We start from the raw sequence: 20743 nt of genomic DNA on the forward strand, positions 1-20743 counted from the left end.
CAGTCTTCAGCTGGGACCTTTAGAGCCTGATGAGCCCCCAAGGAATTCCTTGTTCCTTGAGTGTTGGCTAAAAAGTCAAGACTGGACAAGCTGTACAAGGAATAGAGACACGTGCAAAGATGTACTTTTCAGAGTTTAGTCCTGAATCAAAGGAAATGGCTCATAAATCAAGATTGGCAGGACAGGAGGGAGAAGGTCAGCAAATGATATTAATACACCATCTGGTTTAGCTGTCTTCCACCATCTGTCCTTACTCTATCAACATTATCACTACCAACTGGACTTTTTAATGGACAACACATCAAAAAGTGAGCCAACTGTTCCTTTCCCACTATTTCTGTTTCCACACAGGTTACTTTGCTTACTTTGTCACCTCTCTCTCCTCTGTTTCCTGGAAGACCCTATGGAGAAAACAGAAGAGATGCTTCAGGATGACATTAAATGCCCTCTCTCAGATTTGAGGGAGCAGAGAAGGAAGAGTGAGATATTTACCGGAGGTCCCCGATCTCCCTCCATCCCTGGACGCCCATCTTCACCCTGAGAAAAAGGAAAACACCGAGATAGACCAATAAAGGGAATGTTGGGGGCAGTGCCTGCAGCTCTAATCCAAGGCTATGCGGAAAACCTTGGTCCTTGGCTGGCATTCTGATGACAACAGCCAGCAAGTGGATGAACACTGAAGACACCATGTCAAATTGAAGTTACACAGACGTTTGAGATATACCAAAGTGCACATTCAGGTAATTATTTTGTTATACAAAATGATGGGGTGGCAGATTAGGTCTTCATACTGAATATCAGCATCTCTTCATTGCAGCAAAAACCAGGTAGAGAAACCAAAAACCAAACACTACTACAGACTCCTCTAGATATTGTTGGCATGCCTACGGATGCGAACACACTCCCACATATATGCTACCTCCCTCCTCAGGAGAGATACTATTTGCATGGGAGTAGTGTCCCTGGCACGTTATACCACATACTCTTGGAATGTCCTAAGTTTGCTCTATATCGTCGCCATTTAGCTAATTATTTAAAGAAACTGAGATCTTTCTGTGTTGGCGAGAAACATTGGATTAAAATTATACCAAGTGTGAGGGATTCAGCAATTATTGTAAAAGTAGCTAAGTCTTTGCTGGCAATTGTAAATGAAAATCTTTCCATGATGGAATCAGTAACTGAAACTGTTTACATTTTTAGTTTTATGCTTTGACATTTTTATGCCAATAAAGGTACTCTGATTCTGACATATCCTTATCTATTGGTTCCTATATATATTTGTGAAACAGCCTCAGGGGACAAACGGTCCGGCTATCCGAGTTGGCATAGGGCCAATCAGGGTGCTGCTGGCTGTACCCTGATTGGCCCTGCCCCTACAGCTCCCACCCTCCCTCACTTCTCACCACACAGATTTGCCTAGTTGCTAGAGCCAGGCATGTCTGTGACTCTCCACCGCTCCACAACCTTGCAGGGCCCCAGGCAAGAGGCCCAGGCTGCCGGGGCGGGGCAGGGGGGGAGCGCTTCTCCGGAGCCGGGAAGCACACCCATCGCCTCGCGGAGGCGCCAGGTGTGATCCCCAGCCCTGTAGAAGCATTCTGGCCACCGGGGGGGGGGAGGGAGTGCTTCCCAGCCCCGGAAAAGTGTTTCAGCCGCCAGGGGGCCCCTTCCTGGCCACGCAGAAGTGTTCCGTCCGCCGGGGAGGGAGCACTTCCCTGCCGCGGGCCACGCACACCCAGCGCCTCACAGAGAATGGGTATGCTTGCTGGGCTACGGGGAAGCGCTCTCTTCCCCCCCCCAGAACGCTTCCAGGCAGCCCGGCCACCCTTTTCCGCCCCACAGGACAGCGGCCGGCCCAGTGAGGGGGAGGTCCCTTTCAAAGCCCATTCTTAGGAACAGGCTTTGCAGCTAGTATGCTACATATAGAATCATAGAATCAAAGAGTTGGAAGGGGCCATACAGGCCATCTAGTCCAACCCCCTGGTCAACGTAGGATCAGCCCAAAGCATCCTAAAGCATCCAAGAAAAGTGTGCATCCAACCTTTGCTTGAAGACTGCCAGTGAGGGGGAGCTCACCACCTCCTTAGGCAGCCTATTCCACTGCTGAACTACTCTGACTGTGAAATTTTTTTTCCTGATATCTAGCCTATATCGTTGTACATGAAGTTTAAATATGGTGCTACGTCCTCAGCTGTCAGTGGGTTCCACCCTTCCTGTGGTCCACCTCCTGCCCAGGACACTTTCGCATCCCCATCCCCTCTGCTGGATGCTAGGCCAGTCAAATCAGGTGCAGTTTGGCCTGTCCTTTCCTAGCCCTTCATCCCCCATATTGCACCCACTAATGATGACAACGGATGTGACAAGATTCTAGATCCGCTGCCACAGGAAGCTACAGGACTCAGACCCATCTGCAGCCTTCTTTGCTGGCCTCATGGCCCTGACCCCTGCCAACCAAAAAGATGCTGTTGTTTCTACCCCTTTCCCCCATGGCTCTATGGATTCTGTTCAATGTTCAAACAGTAGATTCAGGCCAAGATACATACCCGTGGCCCTGGATCTCCTCGCTCACCTCTAGAACCTGGCAGTCCAACACCTGTGTCACCCTACAGTGCAGAAAAAGCAAGAAAGGAGACGTTTCATTGGTTGCGCTGTTGCTACTTGTCGTATCTTCCTAGGGAATTCATGGAATCAACAACTTCATAAAGGTTTTATGTACCTAAAAATTCCAAAAGCTCTGCATAAGAATGAACCTCACTAAGAAAAAATGTTTAGGTCTGATATAAATTAATATAACAAAATATGGAATCTATGTCCTTTTTAATGCTTCCTTTATCAGTAAAAAAAAAATAGTATTCCATCTGACTTGCTCAAAACAATAGTGCAAAGTAGTTAGAATCATAGGGTTGGGAGGGGCCATACAGGTCATCTAGCCCAATCCCCTGCTCAATGCAAGATCAGTAGTGGGGGGGGGGGACATGAAAAAACAAACAAGCAAATGAAACACCCCTCTTTTCCTCATTGCTTTATGTGGTGAGGCATGGAAAGAAGCAAAATTTCTGCATGTTCTTAGACATATCTTTAGAACTCCAGGAGCTAATCACTGCTCTAAAGAAATGAAACAAGACATTTAGGGTGCTGCAGCAGTTTAAAATATTTCCAAGTTGTATGAAAAATTCTGTGCTCCAGGCCTCATGGGGTTCCATCTTCAGAGCTGCTGAAGGCTAGCATTCTAAAAGGAAAAACAACAACAAGGCTTACCTTATCACCTTTCATGCCAGGAGTACCCTGTGAACCCTACAATAAAAGAGTGATGAATGAAAGAAAAACAAGACATAGAAACAAATTAAAATTAATCATGTAGCATCATCACAGAAACATCAACAGGTAACCTGATAACATGTGGAATGGGATTTACACAGGCTGCAGCTAACTAGCTAGATCAGCAACCCTTCTCACCTTGTATCCCAAATACCCATGTACTTACTGCTGGCCCTGGTTGTCCAGGGGGTCCAGGAGGTCCTGCAGTGCCATCTCGTCCAGGAAAGCCAATCAGACCCTGGCACACACACACACACACAAAGACCCAAATTAATTCAGACAATGGCACACTGGACTGGCTTGCAAAGCTTCCATCTACTTGAAGAGGAGAAAGACATCTTGCTACACTTGGGTGCTGCTCCCATGGTCACATGAAGCAGGGATTAGGTAGCTCTTTCTGACCCTGAAGACAGAGAGAAAACACCCACCCCTCTTTAGTTCAGAGGGTTCTTTAGCTGTTCAGTGGCAGCATGACATACCCCTGACATCCCAAAATTTGAAAATGAAATAAGCCCAGAAAAATAAACAAAGTAACATTAACACCAAGATACAAATAACTACTGAACTTAAGAGGAAAGACAACCAGAACAAAACACCATGGTGTGTGTGTGTGCAGGGGGAGGCACAAGTTAATCAGATAGAAAGAAAAAGATCCTGGGGGGAAAAGATCACACTTCAAATACTGAGACTAGGATGTCCTATTCCTCAAACAGTCTGATTAGATTATTAAATCAGTACTATCTACTCCGCCTGGCAGCAGCTGTTCAGGGTCTTGGGTAGAGAACATTCCTATCACCATTGGTCCTTTTAGGGGACTGAGCCTGGGAAATTCTGCATGCAAAGCAGAGCCTCTTCCACTGACCCATGGCCTCTTCTAATCCACAGCCCCTCCCCAATCTTGAATGAGCTTGAACCCATAGGTTGCTATCATAGACCCCACAGCTGAGCTAAATTCATCTGGCCTATTGACTTGGCTGAGTATACCTGATTTATCACAGTAATAATCTATTCAATAATAATTACTCACAGAAAAGTGTTCTTAGAACTGTTCATTTATCTTGACAACAGAGGAGCTTGTAGCATGCCAAATGCCATCTCAAGCAGACCTCTGGAGAGGAAGCCAATACATTTTCCAGGTAAGTAAGTAAATATTTTGCTTACGCGCTCTCCTGGGGGTCCTGGAGCGCCAGTCAGTCCATTTTCTCCTCTCAGCCCTGGCTGGCCTGGGATCCCTGCTATACCTGTTGAACCTGGGGTTCCTGGTAGCCCAGGTAAACCAAGGTCTCCCTTAAAAAGAAGCCACAATAGATGTCAGGTTCAGTAATCAAGAACTCTAAAGGTAATGTGCCATTCTTCCCCACTCCAAGTATTTGAGATCCTCTTCCATTTTCAATGCATAAAAGAAGTTGCAGAGAAGCTAAATTACATTTACACTTTTTGAGCTTTTCCAATGCACCTAGGCAGTGGTACTAAATGAAGTAACTTTGAAAGAATCTCTTCATTTGGCGAGAACCACAGAGGAACAGGATAACATGAGTTTACAATACAGTTATGAAGGGAGCTACACAGACTCTGCATTTATTTCAAGAAGTTTCTCTCTTGGTACAAGGAGAGGGAATACGAGAGTGGTGAATTGTTTTCAAGCACTCCAGTCCTGTCAATGCTTCTCTTAGCACTTAATGCTTAGTTATGCAAATACTTCTGCAATAGGGACCATGGGATGCCAAATGCTAGATAGTCTCTCTTTCTGGTAAGGAAAGGAAGAGACAGGATGGCTCACAGGGGAATGGGCAAACAGGAGATAGCGACATGAAGAGAATGGGATCAACCTTGGTTGATTTTATTTGAAAGTGAATTGGAGGAAGAAGTTGTCACACTGGGGATCCCTCTTGATCACTACCATTATCAAGTGGAGCCAACAAAGAACAATCAACCTAGAATAGCAACAATCAGTGTATGTTTGGAGAGAAGGGACAGAATAATGTGTGTATGCACCTTTAATGTATAACCTTGTTCAGTCCATTGCTGTGCATAATGTGTGTGAGGACATTTTCTTTGGTGTAGTGGTTAGGAGTGCGGACTTCTAATCTGGCATGCCGGGTTCGATTCTGCACTCCCCCACATGCAGCCAGCTGGGTGACCTTGGGCTTGCCACGGCACTGATAAAACTGTTCTGACCGAGCAGGAATATCAGGGCTCTCTCAGCCTCACCCACCCCACAGGGTGTCTGTTGTGGGGAGAGGAATGGGAAGGCAACTGTAAGCCGCTTTGAGCCTCCTTCGGGTAGGGAAAAGCGGCATATAAGAACCAACTCTTCTTCTTCTTCTTCTTCTAAATAAATTTCTTACTAAAAGGACACCAAGGAAGGAAGGCAAGAGATTAATAGTTTGCTAGATCTCCAGGAGTGCTAGTGCAGAAAGGAGACATGGCCACTAGGAAGCATCTGTAAAAGGTAATTTGGATGGAGAGCTACAAGTATTACCCTCTTGGTAATACTTTAATCAACCTGCTGGTGGCAGCAGAAATATCAGAGAGAAGCAAGGTACCACCTTGCAGCAAAACCATGTGGTGGGTGAATATGACATTTTAAAAATCACTCATGAACCACAATCACTCATGAGCCAGGCTCCGGATCTCCTTACCTCACCACCATCCAACTTGGGAACTTGTCGAACAGCTTTGTGTTATAGTGGTAGAGCATAGTTACCCTGTGCCCTGCAGCCAGTTTTGTCTCTAAGGTTGGTGAAACTATTCCTTCCCAGGGTCATGGCTGGATGGGTCAGAGAACTTAATGAGGTGGTGAGATCAGGGCTACAACTTCCATAAGGAAGTTTGTTTGTTTTTTAAGTGTTTATTTCTAAATAACCATCTGACAGGTTTGTTCAGTCATTAAACAAATAGCTGCAGAGTAGGGTATAGCAGCAACAAGTTAGGAAGGGGACTACCTCAAATTTCTCATTCTCAGCCACACTACCTGGCAAGTAGAATGTGAGCCATTCCAGCACCCAGAGCCTCCCTGGCTTTAAGATCTTTGACTCATGAAAAACAGAGTGAAAAAAGACTAGAAGAATGTTATCATTGCAGACATTAATAGAAGCCATGGAAAATAAATTACCTTCAAACCTGGAGGTCCAATCTGCCCTGGAGGTCCTTGTAGGCCAACACCAAGGGAACCCTGGAATGGTACAGTTGGGGGGGGGGGAAATGATGTCTTGAACAGTTGATTTCTCAATGAGGAATACTTAACCGACTATATTGACTGAGAATCCCTAGTACAACATAACACTGAGGAGCAGGGGAAGAACAGCATCTACTTTGCTTCCAGAAGGCTGACTCATTGATTGATGAAAAAAATCAGGATGGATACTGGGAAAGGTGTAAATGACTCTTAATTTTTCTATATGTTCCCTTATGATTGTTGCCAAGTTCGCACCAGTCATCTATAACGATGCAGCGCAGAGAGCATTTTAAGATTATTAAACCAGACAGGGTAACTGAAGTTTGTGCCTTCCTATTCATATGGTCAAGAATAGCACACCAAAAAGCTTTAGCAAGTAATTGCATTGCCTTGAATAGAAGGCTTGTACAAAATACATGAAAGCCACTGCATACCTTTTCCCCTTTGATCCCAGGTGATCCTTTGGCTCCCTATTATAATTGAAAAACAAGAAATCTGAGTATGGAAGGAGCATTATACATTTAGTAGGTGGAATCAGGACACAGACTACTGACAAAAAGTGAGACGCCAAAAAAGGGGGGATATCAATTGTATACTGTATCTTCTAAAAAAAGGACAGAAAACAATGGCTTGGATACTACAAACAAGTTCTGGGTATGTGAGATATTATCTGCCACAGAGTGTGCCTCCTCTTCCAGTAAAACTTCAATGGTTTTCAGTGGGCCCTTCTGTAATCAAAAGGTCTAGCAAACTGTGCACAAACTACAGCTCACAGAACTCAACTCTAGGATCCAAATCATTCAGCCAATCACAGAAAGGTAAATTTTGGTTTCACATTTTTAAAAAGTGTAATTGAATGACAGAACAAGCTGTTTTATTCTTTCACGCTATCACGACATAGTTATATGTAGCTCGGATAAATACTCTATACCTCATAGTACTTACATCCTCTCCAGGATCTCCAGGCTCCCCCTGGTCCCCAGGTTCCCCCTATAACAGAGAAAGGAAAGTTGACTAAAGGAATTTTGAAAATAAGGTAGACTTCCAGAGTTTCAATGAAGCCTTCTGTTGCAATGAAAACAGAACAAGCACTTATTTCCTGGAGGCCCATTTCTCACCTTCTCTCCTCGGGGGCCTGGCAGACCTCGATCACCTTTGGAACCCTGCAGAGTAGAAATATCATCAGTGACATCTTACTTGGGAAGCTGGAGTCCTAGAACTTGTAGTGGAATGGAAGAACGAAAAACAACTTACCGGTTTCCCCAGCAGTTCTCTGTCAAAATCACCTGGTGCACCCTAAAACAGATTGTACAGAGGTTCACTGCAGAAGAGGCCTCCCTCTCAAGCCTCAGCAACCTCTTCCAAAAGTAAGAGTATGCTTTTCTCCCTTTCTAGAAAGTCCTGTTACATTTTGCTGATTTTCATTCCTTTCCTAGATAGCAAAAATCAGACAGATTACTCCTTCTATCTATGGCCCTCTTTGGTTGTAGGACAGAAACATTTTTCAGAAGTCAACAATCTAGCAGTAGTTCACACCAGTCAACAGGCAGTGCTGTCCCAAAAGATCATGTCATCCATATAGTACTCACTGCCACAGCAAACCCTTTCAAGGTCAAATATTTGCAGGAGCAGATTGTAGAGTCTAATTGTTGGTGTGGCTGCTATGATCCTCTCTGAGCTACCAAGGGACCCAGACATTCTGTATTCCAGTTCCTAGTCCCACCAGGTTATATTACATTTGCTCTTGACATAAAACAAATAATATTTGCAGTTTACCTTCTCGCCTTTCTCTCCAGGAGGTCCCACAACACTCTAGAGAAAGCAAGATAAGAAGAAAGAAGGTGAATGCTAAAAAGCAGTGCAAGTCATTAATTGAAAGAAAAGTTTGCAATGGAGTTTTCTTCTAAGAACAATACAAGAAATAGATATAAATATAAAATAGGTGTTAGTTTATTCTGAGGCTGTTTTCAGACATCAAGGACAAAACTGTGTTTGCAGAGAACAAGATCAAGCCCATGGGGTTTTGTGCCCCTGCCATGTGTAGTTCCACCAGGGAACAACTGGACATAATCTATGGGCAGCAGAAACTCACCAGAAACAGTAAAAAAAAGGTAAAGGTATCCCCTGTGCAAGCACTGAGTCATGTCTGACCCTTGGGGTGACGCCCTCTAGCGTTTTCATGGCAGACTCAATATGGGGTGGTTTGCCAGTGCCTTCCCCAGTCATTACCATTTACCCCCCCAGCAAGCTGGGTACTCATTTTACTGACCTCGGAAGGATGGAAGGCTGAGTCGACCTTGAGCCGGCTGCTGGGATTGAACTCCCAGCCTTACGGGCAAAGTTTTCTGACTGCATTTCTGCTGCCTTACCACTCTGCGCCATAAGAGGCTCTACCAGAAACAGTAGTGCTACTTAAATGTCTCTCTTTTGGAATCAGCAAAGTTCACAAAGCCTTTCTCTGGCCCACTTTTGCTCTTCCTCCTTCTGCAAGTTCTTCTTTAACTCTCTCAGCTTTTCCCAGCCAGCTTGGCCTTCCTCATGCTCCCTGTTTATCCCTGAGGCTCTGCACCCCTGCTGTCCAAGCTCAGCAGAGCCCCTCCCTTCTCTGAGCCATGTTCCTCTCTTAACACCTTCCTTGCCTTGCCACACTCCAGCTATGTTTGCCCAGGTCTATCCAGAGGCCCTTGCTGTTCCCTCCTGTCCCCAGCTAACACCCTGGGTTGGCAGATCTCCTGCCCATGCTACTATGCTCAGCCACTTCCTGGTGGGAAGGAGATTCTTCTACAGATGGCACACCCCCATTCCTGCTGGGCCCATCAGTCTGATAGCGTCTCACAAGAAGGCACTATCTTGAAGCAGCAGTTGTCTGTGGCCTAGGTGTAAACTGCACAGAGCTTTTATTCCAACCCCAGATTGATTCAGTCCCTGCCCTCTACACAGAATGCAATTTCTGTTTGGATTTGGGGCGATTTAAAATTAAAGGATTGATCCGGAGTGACCCTACCTTTATTGTGCAATATCTCAGACTGCTTTTAATCCTCAATATCCATTTGGGAAAGAAAGCTCCGTGGTAGAGAACCTCTGATAGGCTACATCTGGTCATGTGACACGCTTGCCTTAAAGGAGGAGCCCCTAATTTCTCTCAACTTCTGTTGGCCTTGGATTTTTTTTCTGCCTTCTTCGATCCTCTTACCCCCCCCCCACTTCAAGAAAAGAAAGGATTTTTTCCTCCCTCCTCTGACTTCTTGGATCCTCTCCCCCCTTCAAGAAAACAGAGAAAGAGTCTCCATTTGCCTCCCCCCCCTCTTCTGAGCCTCCCTAACCACATGCAGAAGACTTTCCTGTTTCAATGGGGAGGGGGGGGGGGAGAAGACCTGAGTTCAAAGTGATCTGAATTCAACAGGATTGACAATGGAATAAAGAAAGTAAGTGCAGACTCTGTCCTAGTAGGTAGAGCCCTTATCTTACCTCCACTGTTGTTGCTGTGACACACTGTGAAAGACAATGCTTGGAAAACAAATACTAAATAGCAAAAAGGAAAGGAAAAAATGTCTAAATAAAAGATAGACTGTGACCCACCTGCCCTGGTAGACCTGCATCTCCAGGTTCTCCTTTAGGTCCAGCAGATCCCACAGGTCCTGGCATACCCTAGAAAGCAATGAATAGTGGCAGGCAGGCTTTAATAAGAATAGAAATGTTGGCTACACTTCCCACTTTGGTTCAAGTTATTTTCAGCAGCTGTTCTTTTAAGAGACTCAACAAAAAACAATGTTAAAAAATTCAGCTACAATCCTGGATTTAATTTAGTCCTGTTATCATGCCTCTATTATAAAAGTTATCAGTTTTGTATTTCATACTGTGTGTTGCATTCCAACCTCTACGCTGAACAAGATGTCATGCAAGATAGCATGCAAGGGGCTTTAATCTGTGTATGATACAGACTAAAACCTAGCGATATGCAAAGTCATAGAATCAAAGTCTTTATAATAGCTTTTGTGCACATGGGCCAGATTAGATCAAGTAGCCCATGTTTTGCCATATTACCATTTTTGAACAAAAAAAATTAATAATCTTATCATAGAATCCTAGAATCATAGAGTTGGAAGGTGCCATACAGGCCATCTAGTCCAACCCCCTGCTCTACGCAGGATCAGCCCTAAGCATCCTAAAGCATCCAAGAAAAGTGTGTATCCAACCTTTGCTTGAAGCCTGCCAGTGACGGGGAGCTCACCACCTCCTTAGGCAGCCTATTCCACTGCTGAACTACTCTGACTGTGAAAAATCTTTTCCTGATATCTAGCCTATATCGTTGTACTTGTAGTTTAAACCCATTACTGTGTGTCCTCTCCTCTGCAGCCAACAGAAAGAGCATCCGGCCCTCCTCCAAGTGACAACCTTTCAAATACTTAAAGAGGGCTATCATGTCCCCTCTCAACCTCCTTTTCTCCAGGCTGAACATTCCCAAGTCCCTCAACCTATCTTCATAGGGCTTGGTCCCTTGGCCCCAGATCATCTTCGTCACTCTCCTCTGTACCCTTTCAATTTTATCTACGTCCTTCTTGAAGTGAGGCCTCCAGAACTGCACACAGTACTCCAGGTGTGGTCTGACCAGTGCCATATACAATGGGACTATGTCATCTTGTGATTTTGATGTGATGCCCCTGTTGATACAGCCCAAAATGGCATTCGCCTTTTTTACAGCTGCATCACACTGCCTGCTCATGTTTAGTTTACAATCCACAAGTACCCCAAGGTCTCGTTCACACAGTGTTACCTAGAAGTGTATCCCCCATCCAGTAGGCATGCTTTTCATTTTTCTGACCCAGATGCAGAACTTTACACTTATCTTTATTAAATTGCATCTTGTTCTTATTTGCCCATTTTTCCATTGTGTTCAGATCTCGTTGAACTCTGTCTCTATCTTCCGGAGTATTTGCCAGTCCTCCCAATTTGGTATCATCTGCAAACTTGATGAGTAGTCCTTCCACCCCCTCATCTAGTTCATTAATAAATATGTTAAAAAGTACCGGGCCGAGCACCGAGCCCTGAGGTACCCTGCTACTCACCTCTCTCCAGTTTGATGAAACACCATTGACAACAACTCTGAGTGCGGTTCTCTAACCAATTCCCTATCCACCTAACTATCTGAAAATCCAGATTGCAGTCCTTCAACTTATCCATCAGAACATCATGGGGAACCTTATCAAAAGCTTTACTAAAATCCAAGTAAACGACATGTAGACTTATACTGTAGATCATACCATTTTCCCGGGCAATCCAAGTTCCCCTTCTTTCCCTGGGACTCCATCTCTCCCTGATACACCTGGCTTCCCTGGTTCACCCTAAAATGAAAACTGGAATTAGTGCATGCATGCATCTATACATGAGACCACACTCCTGGCATCATCCTCTGTGAACCGTTTCATACTGATTTGATCAACACACAGATACCTAGCTTCCTAGACTTAGCTGTATAATATGGTGCCTGGGACAGATAGTCAAATACAATGATGGGTGAAACTGCTTGTCACTACTGTAAGCTGCTATTAGTTAAAGAGATAAGTAACAAAAGCTCCGAACACTAAATGTATCAGCAAGACTCAATCCCAGTGGGTTGTGTTCACTGTGGAACGATTTTCAATTCCATATAAAATGGGATAGATATGTGTGTCAATTGGAAAAGTGTAAAAAGCAAATTCACACCACTTGTCCTGGTAATCCTGGAGGCCCCTGGGGTCCCTGCAAAGAAACAAAAACAAATAGGAATAAAAATAATGAATGAACCATCAGCCTCACAATTCAATATCTGAGTTTCCCACATAGATGACCTTACTTGGTACCTACCTGAAGGCCAGATGGACCTGGCGGTCCTGGGATTCCAATATTCCCTTGGGGACCTGGCAAACCCTGCAGTAAAGTAAATACAAATACATCAAAGAATAAATGATAATACAAAGGTGGACTTACTTGTGGCTGACGGTCATTGATGTCTTGTGTGCAGACAAACATTTGGACTGTGCTTTGCAGGCCTGCTTTTGATAGGATATTTTTCTAGCTTAAAATAATCAAGGAATGGAGTCCCTCCCCTCTGGAGCTGACACAAAGGTTTTTTTCACACCCAAACTGTCATGTGCTCAGGAGGGCACCCACTCATCCTCAGTTCCTGCCATACTGCTACAAAACTCCCAAAAGAACAGGAAAAAACTAAGAAACCACACCATGGGCCAGGACAGAGGGAATGTATACATGCACAGAAGACACTGATTAACATTAACTTTGTTTTCATCTTCAGTGCAGCTCCACATTGAGAAGGAGGAGAGGTGACACTCATACTGAAACAACAGTTATGCCTTACCAATCGCTTTGTCCTTCCCTGACTGCAGGTTCAGTGTGCAGGGCTTGACGAATGTGCCTTCAGCAATCCACATTGTGGTCTTACATATATCCATAATCAGTATTCTGTGATGGAAAACTGCCAAAGACCCCTGAACCCTGGTGGAGTGGGCCTTAATAATGAGTGGACAGGGCTTGCTTGAGGCCTTATAAACAGGACTGGGTGGCTGCTACAACCCACCTAATATGGACTGAGAAGATGCTTATAACAGAGCCCTCCTGACGTCCAGTGTACAGATCTTTCAGAACCAGGTGTGGTGAGGTGGAACTTAGAAGACAACCCGGGCAAAAGCTCCAAACTAGGGTACAACACAACCTTCTCATTGAAGATCTTCAGACAAGGTGGGACCATGCTAAGGTCGCCAACTTGTTCATTCTCCTAGCAGATTATTAGAAAGGCTACATTTTCAGACAGCATGGGCAGTGAGCAAGAGGATAAAAGCTCAAGGGGGGCATCCATGAAGTGTGATAAGACCATAGAGAGAGGCCACCATGGAGCTGCCTTAGGAACCAAGGGAAACACAATAATTAGGCCTTTAAGGAAGGATTGGCACTACTTGTGGGCAAACAGAGAAGAACCTTCAACCAAATCCATGTGGTGAAATGGCTGCCAAATGTACCTTAACAGAAGACACTGCCAACCCCCTATGTGCTAAAAATAAGTATTTGAAAACTAAAGCCAAAGGGGAAGTGAAGCTAGAAAAAAAAATCCTATTTGAGACAGGCATCAGCTAACACAGTCCCAATGTGGGGCTGCACTGAAGACAGAAGATGAACTCAATTTTCCAGTGATATCCAGCTGCTATACAGTCACTGGGCGTTCCCAGAGTGCTGGAGGTATCAGTTGCTAGAAAGGAAGGTCCACATGAAACACATTAATCACTGTATTGTTTCAAAGCCATCATAGTGGTTGCTATGGACCAGAGCGCACATGTGTGCTGGAGAATGAAGTCTAGATATACTCACCCTGATGCTAGAACCAGGCTCTCCTGCATCTCCCTAAGAATGAAGGCATCATTGTTACTAACCCATGACATACAATGACATCAGTGATGATTATTTGTGTTCCTGCAAATGAGAACTTGGACTAACAAGCTTAATAATAGGGTGAGTGCCCCCCAAAAAATTAGAAAACAGGGTACTCATAAATGTATGCTGTGGTGCTCCACAGGAGAGGATATTTCTTATAAGTAGCCATATAAAGCTGGGGAATTCTACCTACAGAAAAAGCATGCAACTCTCCACTGCTTTTGACTTGGCCAGGAAAAAATTATGCAAGTTATGTAATCATTTGGTTTGCCTATGGCCATTTTAATAGAGTGAGATAGATAGTTACCTTTATTCCTGGTGGGCCTTGAGTACCTGGAGGCCCAACAGGACCCTACAAAGACAGAGAAAATATTCAAAATAACCAGAGCATAAAAATTATTACAGTGTTAATTCATATGTTGTACAAAACACACAGACTTGGTTTTTATCCTGTCCTCAGACTTTTCTGTAAGCTTACAACACAGACCATGGAGTAACCAAAGAGTCAGTAAATCTGAACTTAAAACGGAACTCTTACCTTATTTGATATGATCAAAAAACATGCAGATACAGTTTCAAATGAACCAGAATTGGAAACAAATCAAAACATGTAACGGTTTGACTTCGTGGCAAAATTCTCTGCACTGGATTCCATGTACTTTTGATAATATATGATTAATTTTTACATCTCCACAGCGACTGTTACTTTTTAAAGTTAAGCCTTTTGACAAGGAGATGATTCAGAATGGCCAAGGCAAATTAATCTTACTCTACTAGCCTGAGAATTTATTAGAATACAGAACTATCCAACCATCACATCATGTTCCCTCATCTCACAGGAACCATGACGTTTTCTATGCTCTCCACTGTTACTAGCACAAATCCAGTCTTATTTCCATTCAGCAGATCTTTATTTTGTATTCTTTAATATATAGAAACAATCGAACATAATAACCATCCTTTTTTGGTAATATAGCAGATCTCATCATATGATATTTCCCAACCAGTCCTCAACCCTAAGCAGCTTTGAACACATATACACATACACATAAACTGAGTCACCAAATATTTCTCTTATTAAAACAATTCTGAGTTATAGAGCATTTATGCCAAAGAAGGTAATTTTGGGCAACGGAAAATACCACTTTCACTTACAGGAGGGCCTGATGGTCCAGGGTCTCCTTGGTTACCCTGCAGGAATGAAGACACATAATCAGTGCAAGAGTTGCAATCACTTTCTTTCTCAACATTCTTGATGATGATTGCTTTTTGTACACCAGTACTTCACTATGTATTTCATACCCTTAATTTTTAGGGAGATCAGATCACTGATGAATTAAACAACAGGAAATGGACAAATGTTAGGTTAAATATTTTTGTCCACTAAACTTAAGTAGCTTTAGCACAGCCTTAATAGTACAAAAGCAGCATCATTGGAATAGCCAGTGGTAGTTGTACATATAATCTTTCCAACCTGTTGGAAACATCTATAGTCATGTTTGACTAACATCATAATTTTTTCTTCTCCGTGGAGAAAGTACTTGACTATGGTCATATGCAACCTCATGGTAGTGCGTAATTTCATGTGGGTGAAATGAGTGAAATAGCACTCCACAGAGATTTCTATAAATCACACTAGTACTTTTGGGGCTGCCATGATTGTGGAGATTTCTGTGGTGGTTCACAAAGCCATTTCTCCAGTCTGGAACAATTAGCATGAGGTAACAAAATGTGTGAGAGTTGAAAGCACAGTCTACAATCACCGAATGAATTCATGGCCAAACTGATATTTATAAAAACCCAACTGGTAACAGTTAGGACCTAGGTTGACTGTCTGTATTATTGTTAAAATTATATCACTTTTTTTGGTTCTCAATTTTTAAAAATCAATTTTAGGCATTAAAAACATATTCAGTCCATACATGCACTAATAAGGAAACACATCATTGAAAATTTTGAGCAGCTTTTGGAAGAGAGCTAATGACTGAATTCTAAACTCTTCTTTCATTAAGTGACTCTGATATTTTACAGCTCTTACTTTGGAGCTCTTATTGGCTGCTGTACATATTTTATATATGTGTTAAGAACTGGTGTGTATTAAAACCAGACCTTTGAAGAAATCCCTAAATGCATTGGTCTGTTAGTTCATACCAGCATTACTCTAAAATTCAATGAATAATGCAAAATAAATAGTAGGCATGTTTGTGCAAGGACAGTAGAATGCTTTTAAATATAAGCTTCATTCTTCTGATTCCCATTTGACAGAAGATATTTCCATGAAAATACCACTTCCCTGCTTTAGCCTCCATGAACTCCTTCTGTCTACACAGTTTACAATTCTGATCATAAATGCGACAAAATGAGGACACCTGCATACTATTATTAGCAAGAGGAGTATTGCTACATGCAGTAAAGCAAGCAAGAGACTGGGGGGGAGACACCTACCGGTCTGCCCAGAACTCCTGGAAAGCCTGGCATGCCCTGAAAATATCCAATTCAAAGATCCAAAGAGTTAGCAAGACCCAGACCAACCCCTTAAGCAAGCCTGGCTCAGTCTTTGCTTCCTTTACACAGAATGCCAAGGAAGAATTGCTGATAGTGAAACAAACAAACAAAAACAAAAAAAGAGAGTGCATGAGCAGAGAAAGCCAACCATAACCAAGGCTTCAAGTCTACTAAAGAAAGTTACTTACAGCTGGGCCAGATGGCCCTCTAAAACCCTGTGGTCCCTAGATGGAAGGGAATGACACACAAAAAAATGGAGACATGTGAACCAGCATCACAAATTATTGCAATTAAGGAAGAAGGCTGGTTGTTGTCACCTGAAGAACCTGTGTTCCTCATTATGCTTAGATCTGGCTGGCAATAAATGAGTTCCATTGGTCAAGTACTTCTGCCCACCCCCACCCCCCAGCAGATGTAGTTTTTAGTCTGTTTAATTAAAATAAGATCACCCCACTGGAATAAAACATATCGAAAAAGGGAAAATATAGAGCTGGAGAAAGAGTTTAGGTGTTTTCAGTAATAAATCATTTACCCAGCTCCTTGAATTAAAAAAAAATATTTTGCTAGAGCAGAGTGGAAAGACCTGGTCCACTCAGGAGAAGTGTTGGTCAAAGTTCCCAACCTACCACTAATGAGTGAGGTGAACACCAGGCAGATTCTTCTTTGGAAGCCTCCTTCAAAATATGCCCTACTCTAACACTGGGTGACTGAAAAGTTACACCACAAATGGAAACAGAATGCACAGCAGACTCTTATCATATCCATGTCCATTTGGCTGTCAAAATAACTAGGCTGATAAAGAAAGGCATGGAAATGGATTGCTAAATCAGCACATAAATCTTATCAAAAAGACACACATCATTATTACAGGCATGGATGAAAAGCTCATCCCTAGTCTGGTACCAATGGAAAGTTCACTGCAACTATAAACAGTTTCCTCCCCTCATTATCATTTTGGTTCCCCACACTATCACTGTCTGTCCCAGAAAGGGATGATCTTTATCCTCTTCATTCAGGGCCTAGTTTGCCCTAGGAATTCCCCCCAACAAAGTGAGCACAAGTTCCCAGTTTGGCAGAAGCTACTCATGCCTCCTTATAAGAGCAGAGTTGGCACATTGAAGAAATACAGTGGTCTCTGCGTAACACTCAGACAAACTTGAACTGAACCCTGATCTGTTGAAATACAATTTTCTTCAGGAGTCCAGATCCACCAGTTAACTCCTCTCGGAGATGTATCTCAGCCAATCTTATGCTCTTTGGACAAATAATCTCACTTTGCTCTCTCCCTTCTCTCCTATTCAGAAGGCACCTGTACATCAATGTTGAAGCTTCCTCCCATTTTCTTACCGATTTCCCCTCGGGGCCAGGAAGGCCTCTTTCTCCTGGAAGGCCCTGAAGGAAAAAAAAAAAAGAGTCAACGAAAGAGTAAGAAAAATTCCACCAAGACATCAACATCACTGTTAAACCCACCAGCCTAATACAGAATCAAGTATCTGTCTGTCATTTATTTCTAAAAAGCGTCAGCAACTCTAACTTCAGGACTGCTTCCTCTCCAGTAGCTTGTACGAATTCCAGCTGTGCTGGATGATCAGTACTTACAGGATTGCCATCTCTGCCTTTTTCACCAGCTTCACCTCTCTCTCCTTTCTGCCCTGCTTCACCCTGCAATTCAAAATGTCACTTGCGTGTCATAAAAGCAAGAAGGCAGCGCTACTGCATCAAACCTCTATCCCAACAGCCTATCCTCACTCCTTGCATTGATCACCTTGCAACCTCGTTTCCCCAAGAGTTCTTCACCCAGTTTGTAAAGATGGTCTCTTCAGCTCATCAAAGAGCACAGAGGTTTTCAACATTCTGGAAGAGCCCTGACTAATTTCCCTTGCTCCCAGTGGTTGGATATAAAAGCAAAAGTAAGCCGGTCAAGTCCTACTGAAATCAATGAGCTGTATTTAACGGTGTGCTTATGATTTGACAATACCACAGTACTGTCTGAAACATATCATTGTTTTACTTCACCTTAACAGAAGAATCCCTTTTGTGAAATAGTTCCACATTTTCAAAAATGTCCTGGCATTTCCTCGTCAAACTATGTAATAACAGACCTCTCCCCCCCCCCCATTCTTGTTTTCTTATCAGTTTTTATATCACTGTCCATAAATACCCATTTAAAGAGAGTTCTAAAACTCTAATTCTGATCTCACTGCTCAGATTCTTGCTGAGGAATGGAGTCAGCAGATGATTCAGATTTCCTAAATGTGACAGCAAAGGAAGTTACTTTGGAATTTGGAAAACAAATACCCATAGATATAAAAATGCCAGACCACCAAGCTGAGATCAGAGGGAAACCATGGTGGGACAATGATTTAACAAAGGGAATAAAGGTCCCACAATGGCTGCTAATTTTTGTAAAATTCATACTTCTCTGTTTAAACACCTATGCATGAATCTTTTGATACTTTTAAAAATTAATCTCATTCCTGATTTGGGGGGAAGGAGGACTTTAGAGAGCCATGCAATGTGCTACAACTTTGGGGGAAAATGCAGTTATTTTTGGCATTGCCTGAACGCTTGTCTGCCTATTTGTTGCTCCAGGATGTTAGACATTTAAAAAAAAGACATTTCCGTCCCTGGGAACAAGGGTGAAGAAGGTGGGTGTGAGGGCAGGATAAGATAGGTGCCTTTAGTGCATCTTAGCCTCCATACCTTCCCTCTGCTGGTGGCCTGCTTGTTGCTCTTGCACAGCTCACGCTAAATAGGTTGGTGAATCCACTTTTTAAGATTCCCCAACTAGCGCTTTAAAATAGAAGATGTAGGCAGCCGGTTAGTGCCCAGATGCTGGATGTTGGCGATATCATATGGAGGAGCCGGCATATAACAACTACGTAAAGTAAGCATTTCACTACATTTAATGGGTGTGGAGATGCCCTGAAAATACTCTTCCATAAGTTACTACCAGCCATACTGCAGACAGCACAGGTTCCTGTTAGAACACCACAAAACATGGGCTGATTTATGTGAATGGAGATAGCCCTCTGTATCGAAGCTTTTTAAGGCTCCAAAAGGCACTCTAAATTGAATTTGAAAATAAACTGGAAGTCACTGACGTTGATAAAGCATTGGGTCCTTGACACAAATTCCTGTTAACATTCTGGCTGCCTCATTTTGCATGAGTTGAAATTTTCAACATTCTAACAAGCCCTGACTAATTTCCCTTTCTCCCAGTGGTTGTAAGCATTTCACTACATTTAATGGGTGTGGAGATGCCCTGAAAATACTCTTCCATAAGTTACTACCAGCCATACTGCAGACAGCACAGGTTCCTGTTAGAACACCACAAAACATGGGCTGATTTATGTGAATGGAGATAGCCCTCTGTATCGAAGCTTTTTAAGGCTCCAAAAGGCACTCTAAATTGAATTTGAAAATAAACTGGAAGTCACTGACGTTGATAAAGCATTGGGTCCTTGACACAAATTCCTGTTAACATTCTGGCTGCCTCATTTTGCATGAGTTGAAATTTTCAACATTCTAACAAGCCCTGACTAATTTCCCTTTCTCCCAGTGGTTGTATATAGTCCTACACGGAGTACTAACTATCTAGTCAGTTGCATCTCAATAAAGGGTAGACACTAGGGGCCACCTCCCCTGCCTACTTCCCCTTGCTGCTGCGACCACCATCACCTGGAAGCTGGAACAGTAAACACTCCTTGCCTCCTTGTTCCCCAGGAGCCTTTAAGCACGTGCAGCAAGCCATGCATGTACCCATAAGGGTTCCTGTACTATCACAACTTGCTCCTGGCTGAAGGTGAAGTAGTGGTAGCAATGGAGGATGGGGTGTGAAGTAGTTGGGGGTGAAGTAGTGGTAGCAATGGAGGTTGCCACCCCCCAAAATCTACCACCTGAGGCTATTGCCTCACCTCGCCTCACTGTAGAGCCGGCCATGCTGGACGTTGACAAAATATGTGTCATAGTGGCTAGGTGAACCCCTTTTTGGTTCTGGATTGCAGAGTTCTTCATGAAGCCAGTAAAAGGGACAGAGAAACAGATTAAAAAGCAAGATAAAAAGTCAAACATTTGCAGAAAAGAAGAAATTCCCCTCTAGCAAGTGGAAGAACAGAACAGACACAGGGAAAGCTGGAGACATGCAGGGGTGGGAGACTTACTACACTCAGACCTTATCGCCTCTAGAGCCTTTCTCGCCATCTTGTCCTGATTCTCCCTGTGCAAAAAGAGAAAGGTTATGTGTGAACCATAAAAGAAACCATAAAAGAAAAGCTTCCTCTAGTTTTTCATGATACCAAACGGCTTGGATCCTGTGGATGG

General features: G+C 43.3%; 1 protein-coding gene across 1 annotated transcript in view; it reads right to left on the bottom strand.

The window, feature by feature from the left end:
• Positions 1 to 20743, bottom strand: part of COL7A1 (collagen type VII alpha 1 chain) — a 159156-nt gene that overhangs the window by 24187 nt on the left and 114226 nt on the right. The window contains exons 80-102 of the mRNA XM_077325428.1: positions 20595 to 20639; positions 18020 to 18082; positions 17768 to 17812; positions 16361 to 16396; positions 15071 to 15106; positions 14223 to 14267; positions 13853 to 13885; positions 12338 to 12400; positions 12197 to 12232; positions 11755 to 11835; positions 10073 to 10141; positions 8270 to 8305; positions 7748 to 7789; positions 7612 to 7656; positions 7439 to 7483; positions 6928 to 6963; positions 6431 to 6490; positions 4477 to 4602; positions 3482 to 3553; positions 3256 to 3291; positions 2541 to 2600; positions 493 to 537; positions 366 to 401 (exon numbers count right to left, since the gene is read on the bottom strand). Coding sequence (XP_077181543.1) covers positions 366 to 401; positions 493 to 537; positions 2541 to 2600; positions 3256 to 3291; positions 3482 to 3553; positions 4477 to 4602; positions 6431 to 6490; positions 6928 to 6963; positions 7439 to 7483; positions 7612 to 7656; positions 7748 to 7789; positions 8270 to 8305; positions 10073 to 10141; positions 11755 to 11835; positions 12197 to 12232; positions 12338 to 12400; positions 13853 to 13885; positions 14223 to 14267; positions 15071 to 15106; positions 16361 to 16396; positions 17768 to 17812; positions 18020 to 18082; positions 20595 to 20639 — 1191 coding nt within the window. The remainder of the gene's footprint in view (positions 1 to 365; positions 402 to 492; positions 538 to 2540; positions 2601 to 3255; positions 3292 to 3481; positions 3554 to 4476; positions 4603 to 6430; positions 6491 to 6927; positions 6964 to 7438; positions 7484 to 7611; positions 7657 to 7747; positions 7790 to 8269; positions 8306 to 10072; positions 10142 to 11754; positions 11836 to 12196; positions 12233 to 12337; positions 12401 to 13852; positions 13886 to 14222; positions 14268 to 15070; positions 15107 to 16360; positions 16397 to 17767; positions 17813 to 18019; positions 18083 to 20594; positions 20640 to 20743) is intronic.

This window comes from Paroedura picta, chromosome 3 (genome assembly GCF_049243985.1).
Source record: "Paroedura picta isolate Pp20150507F chromosome 3, Ppicta_v3.0, whole genome shotgun sequence".
NCBI lineage: Eukaryota > Metazoa > Chordata > Lepidosauria > Squamata > Gekkonidae > Paroedura > Paroedura picta.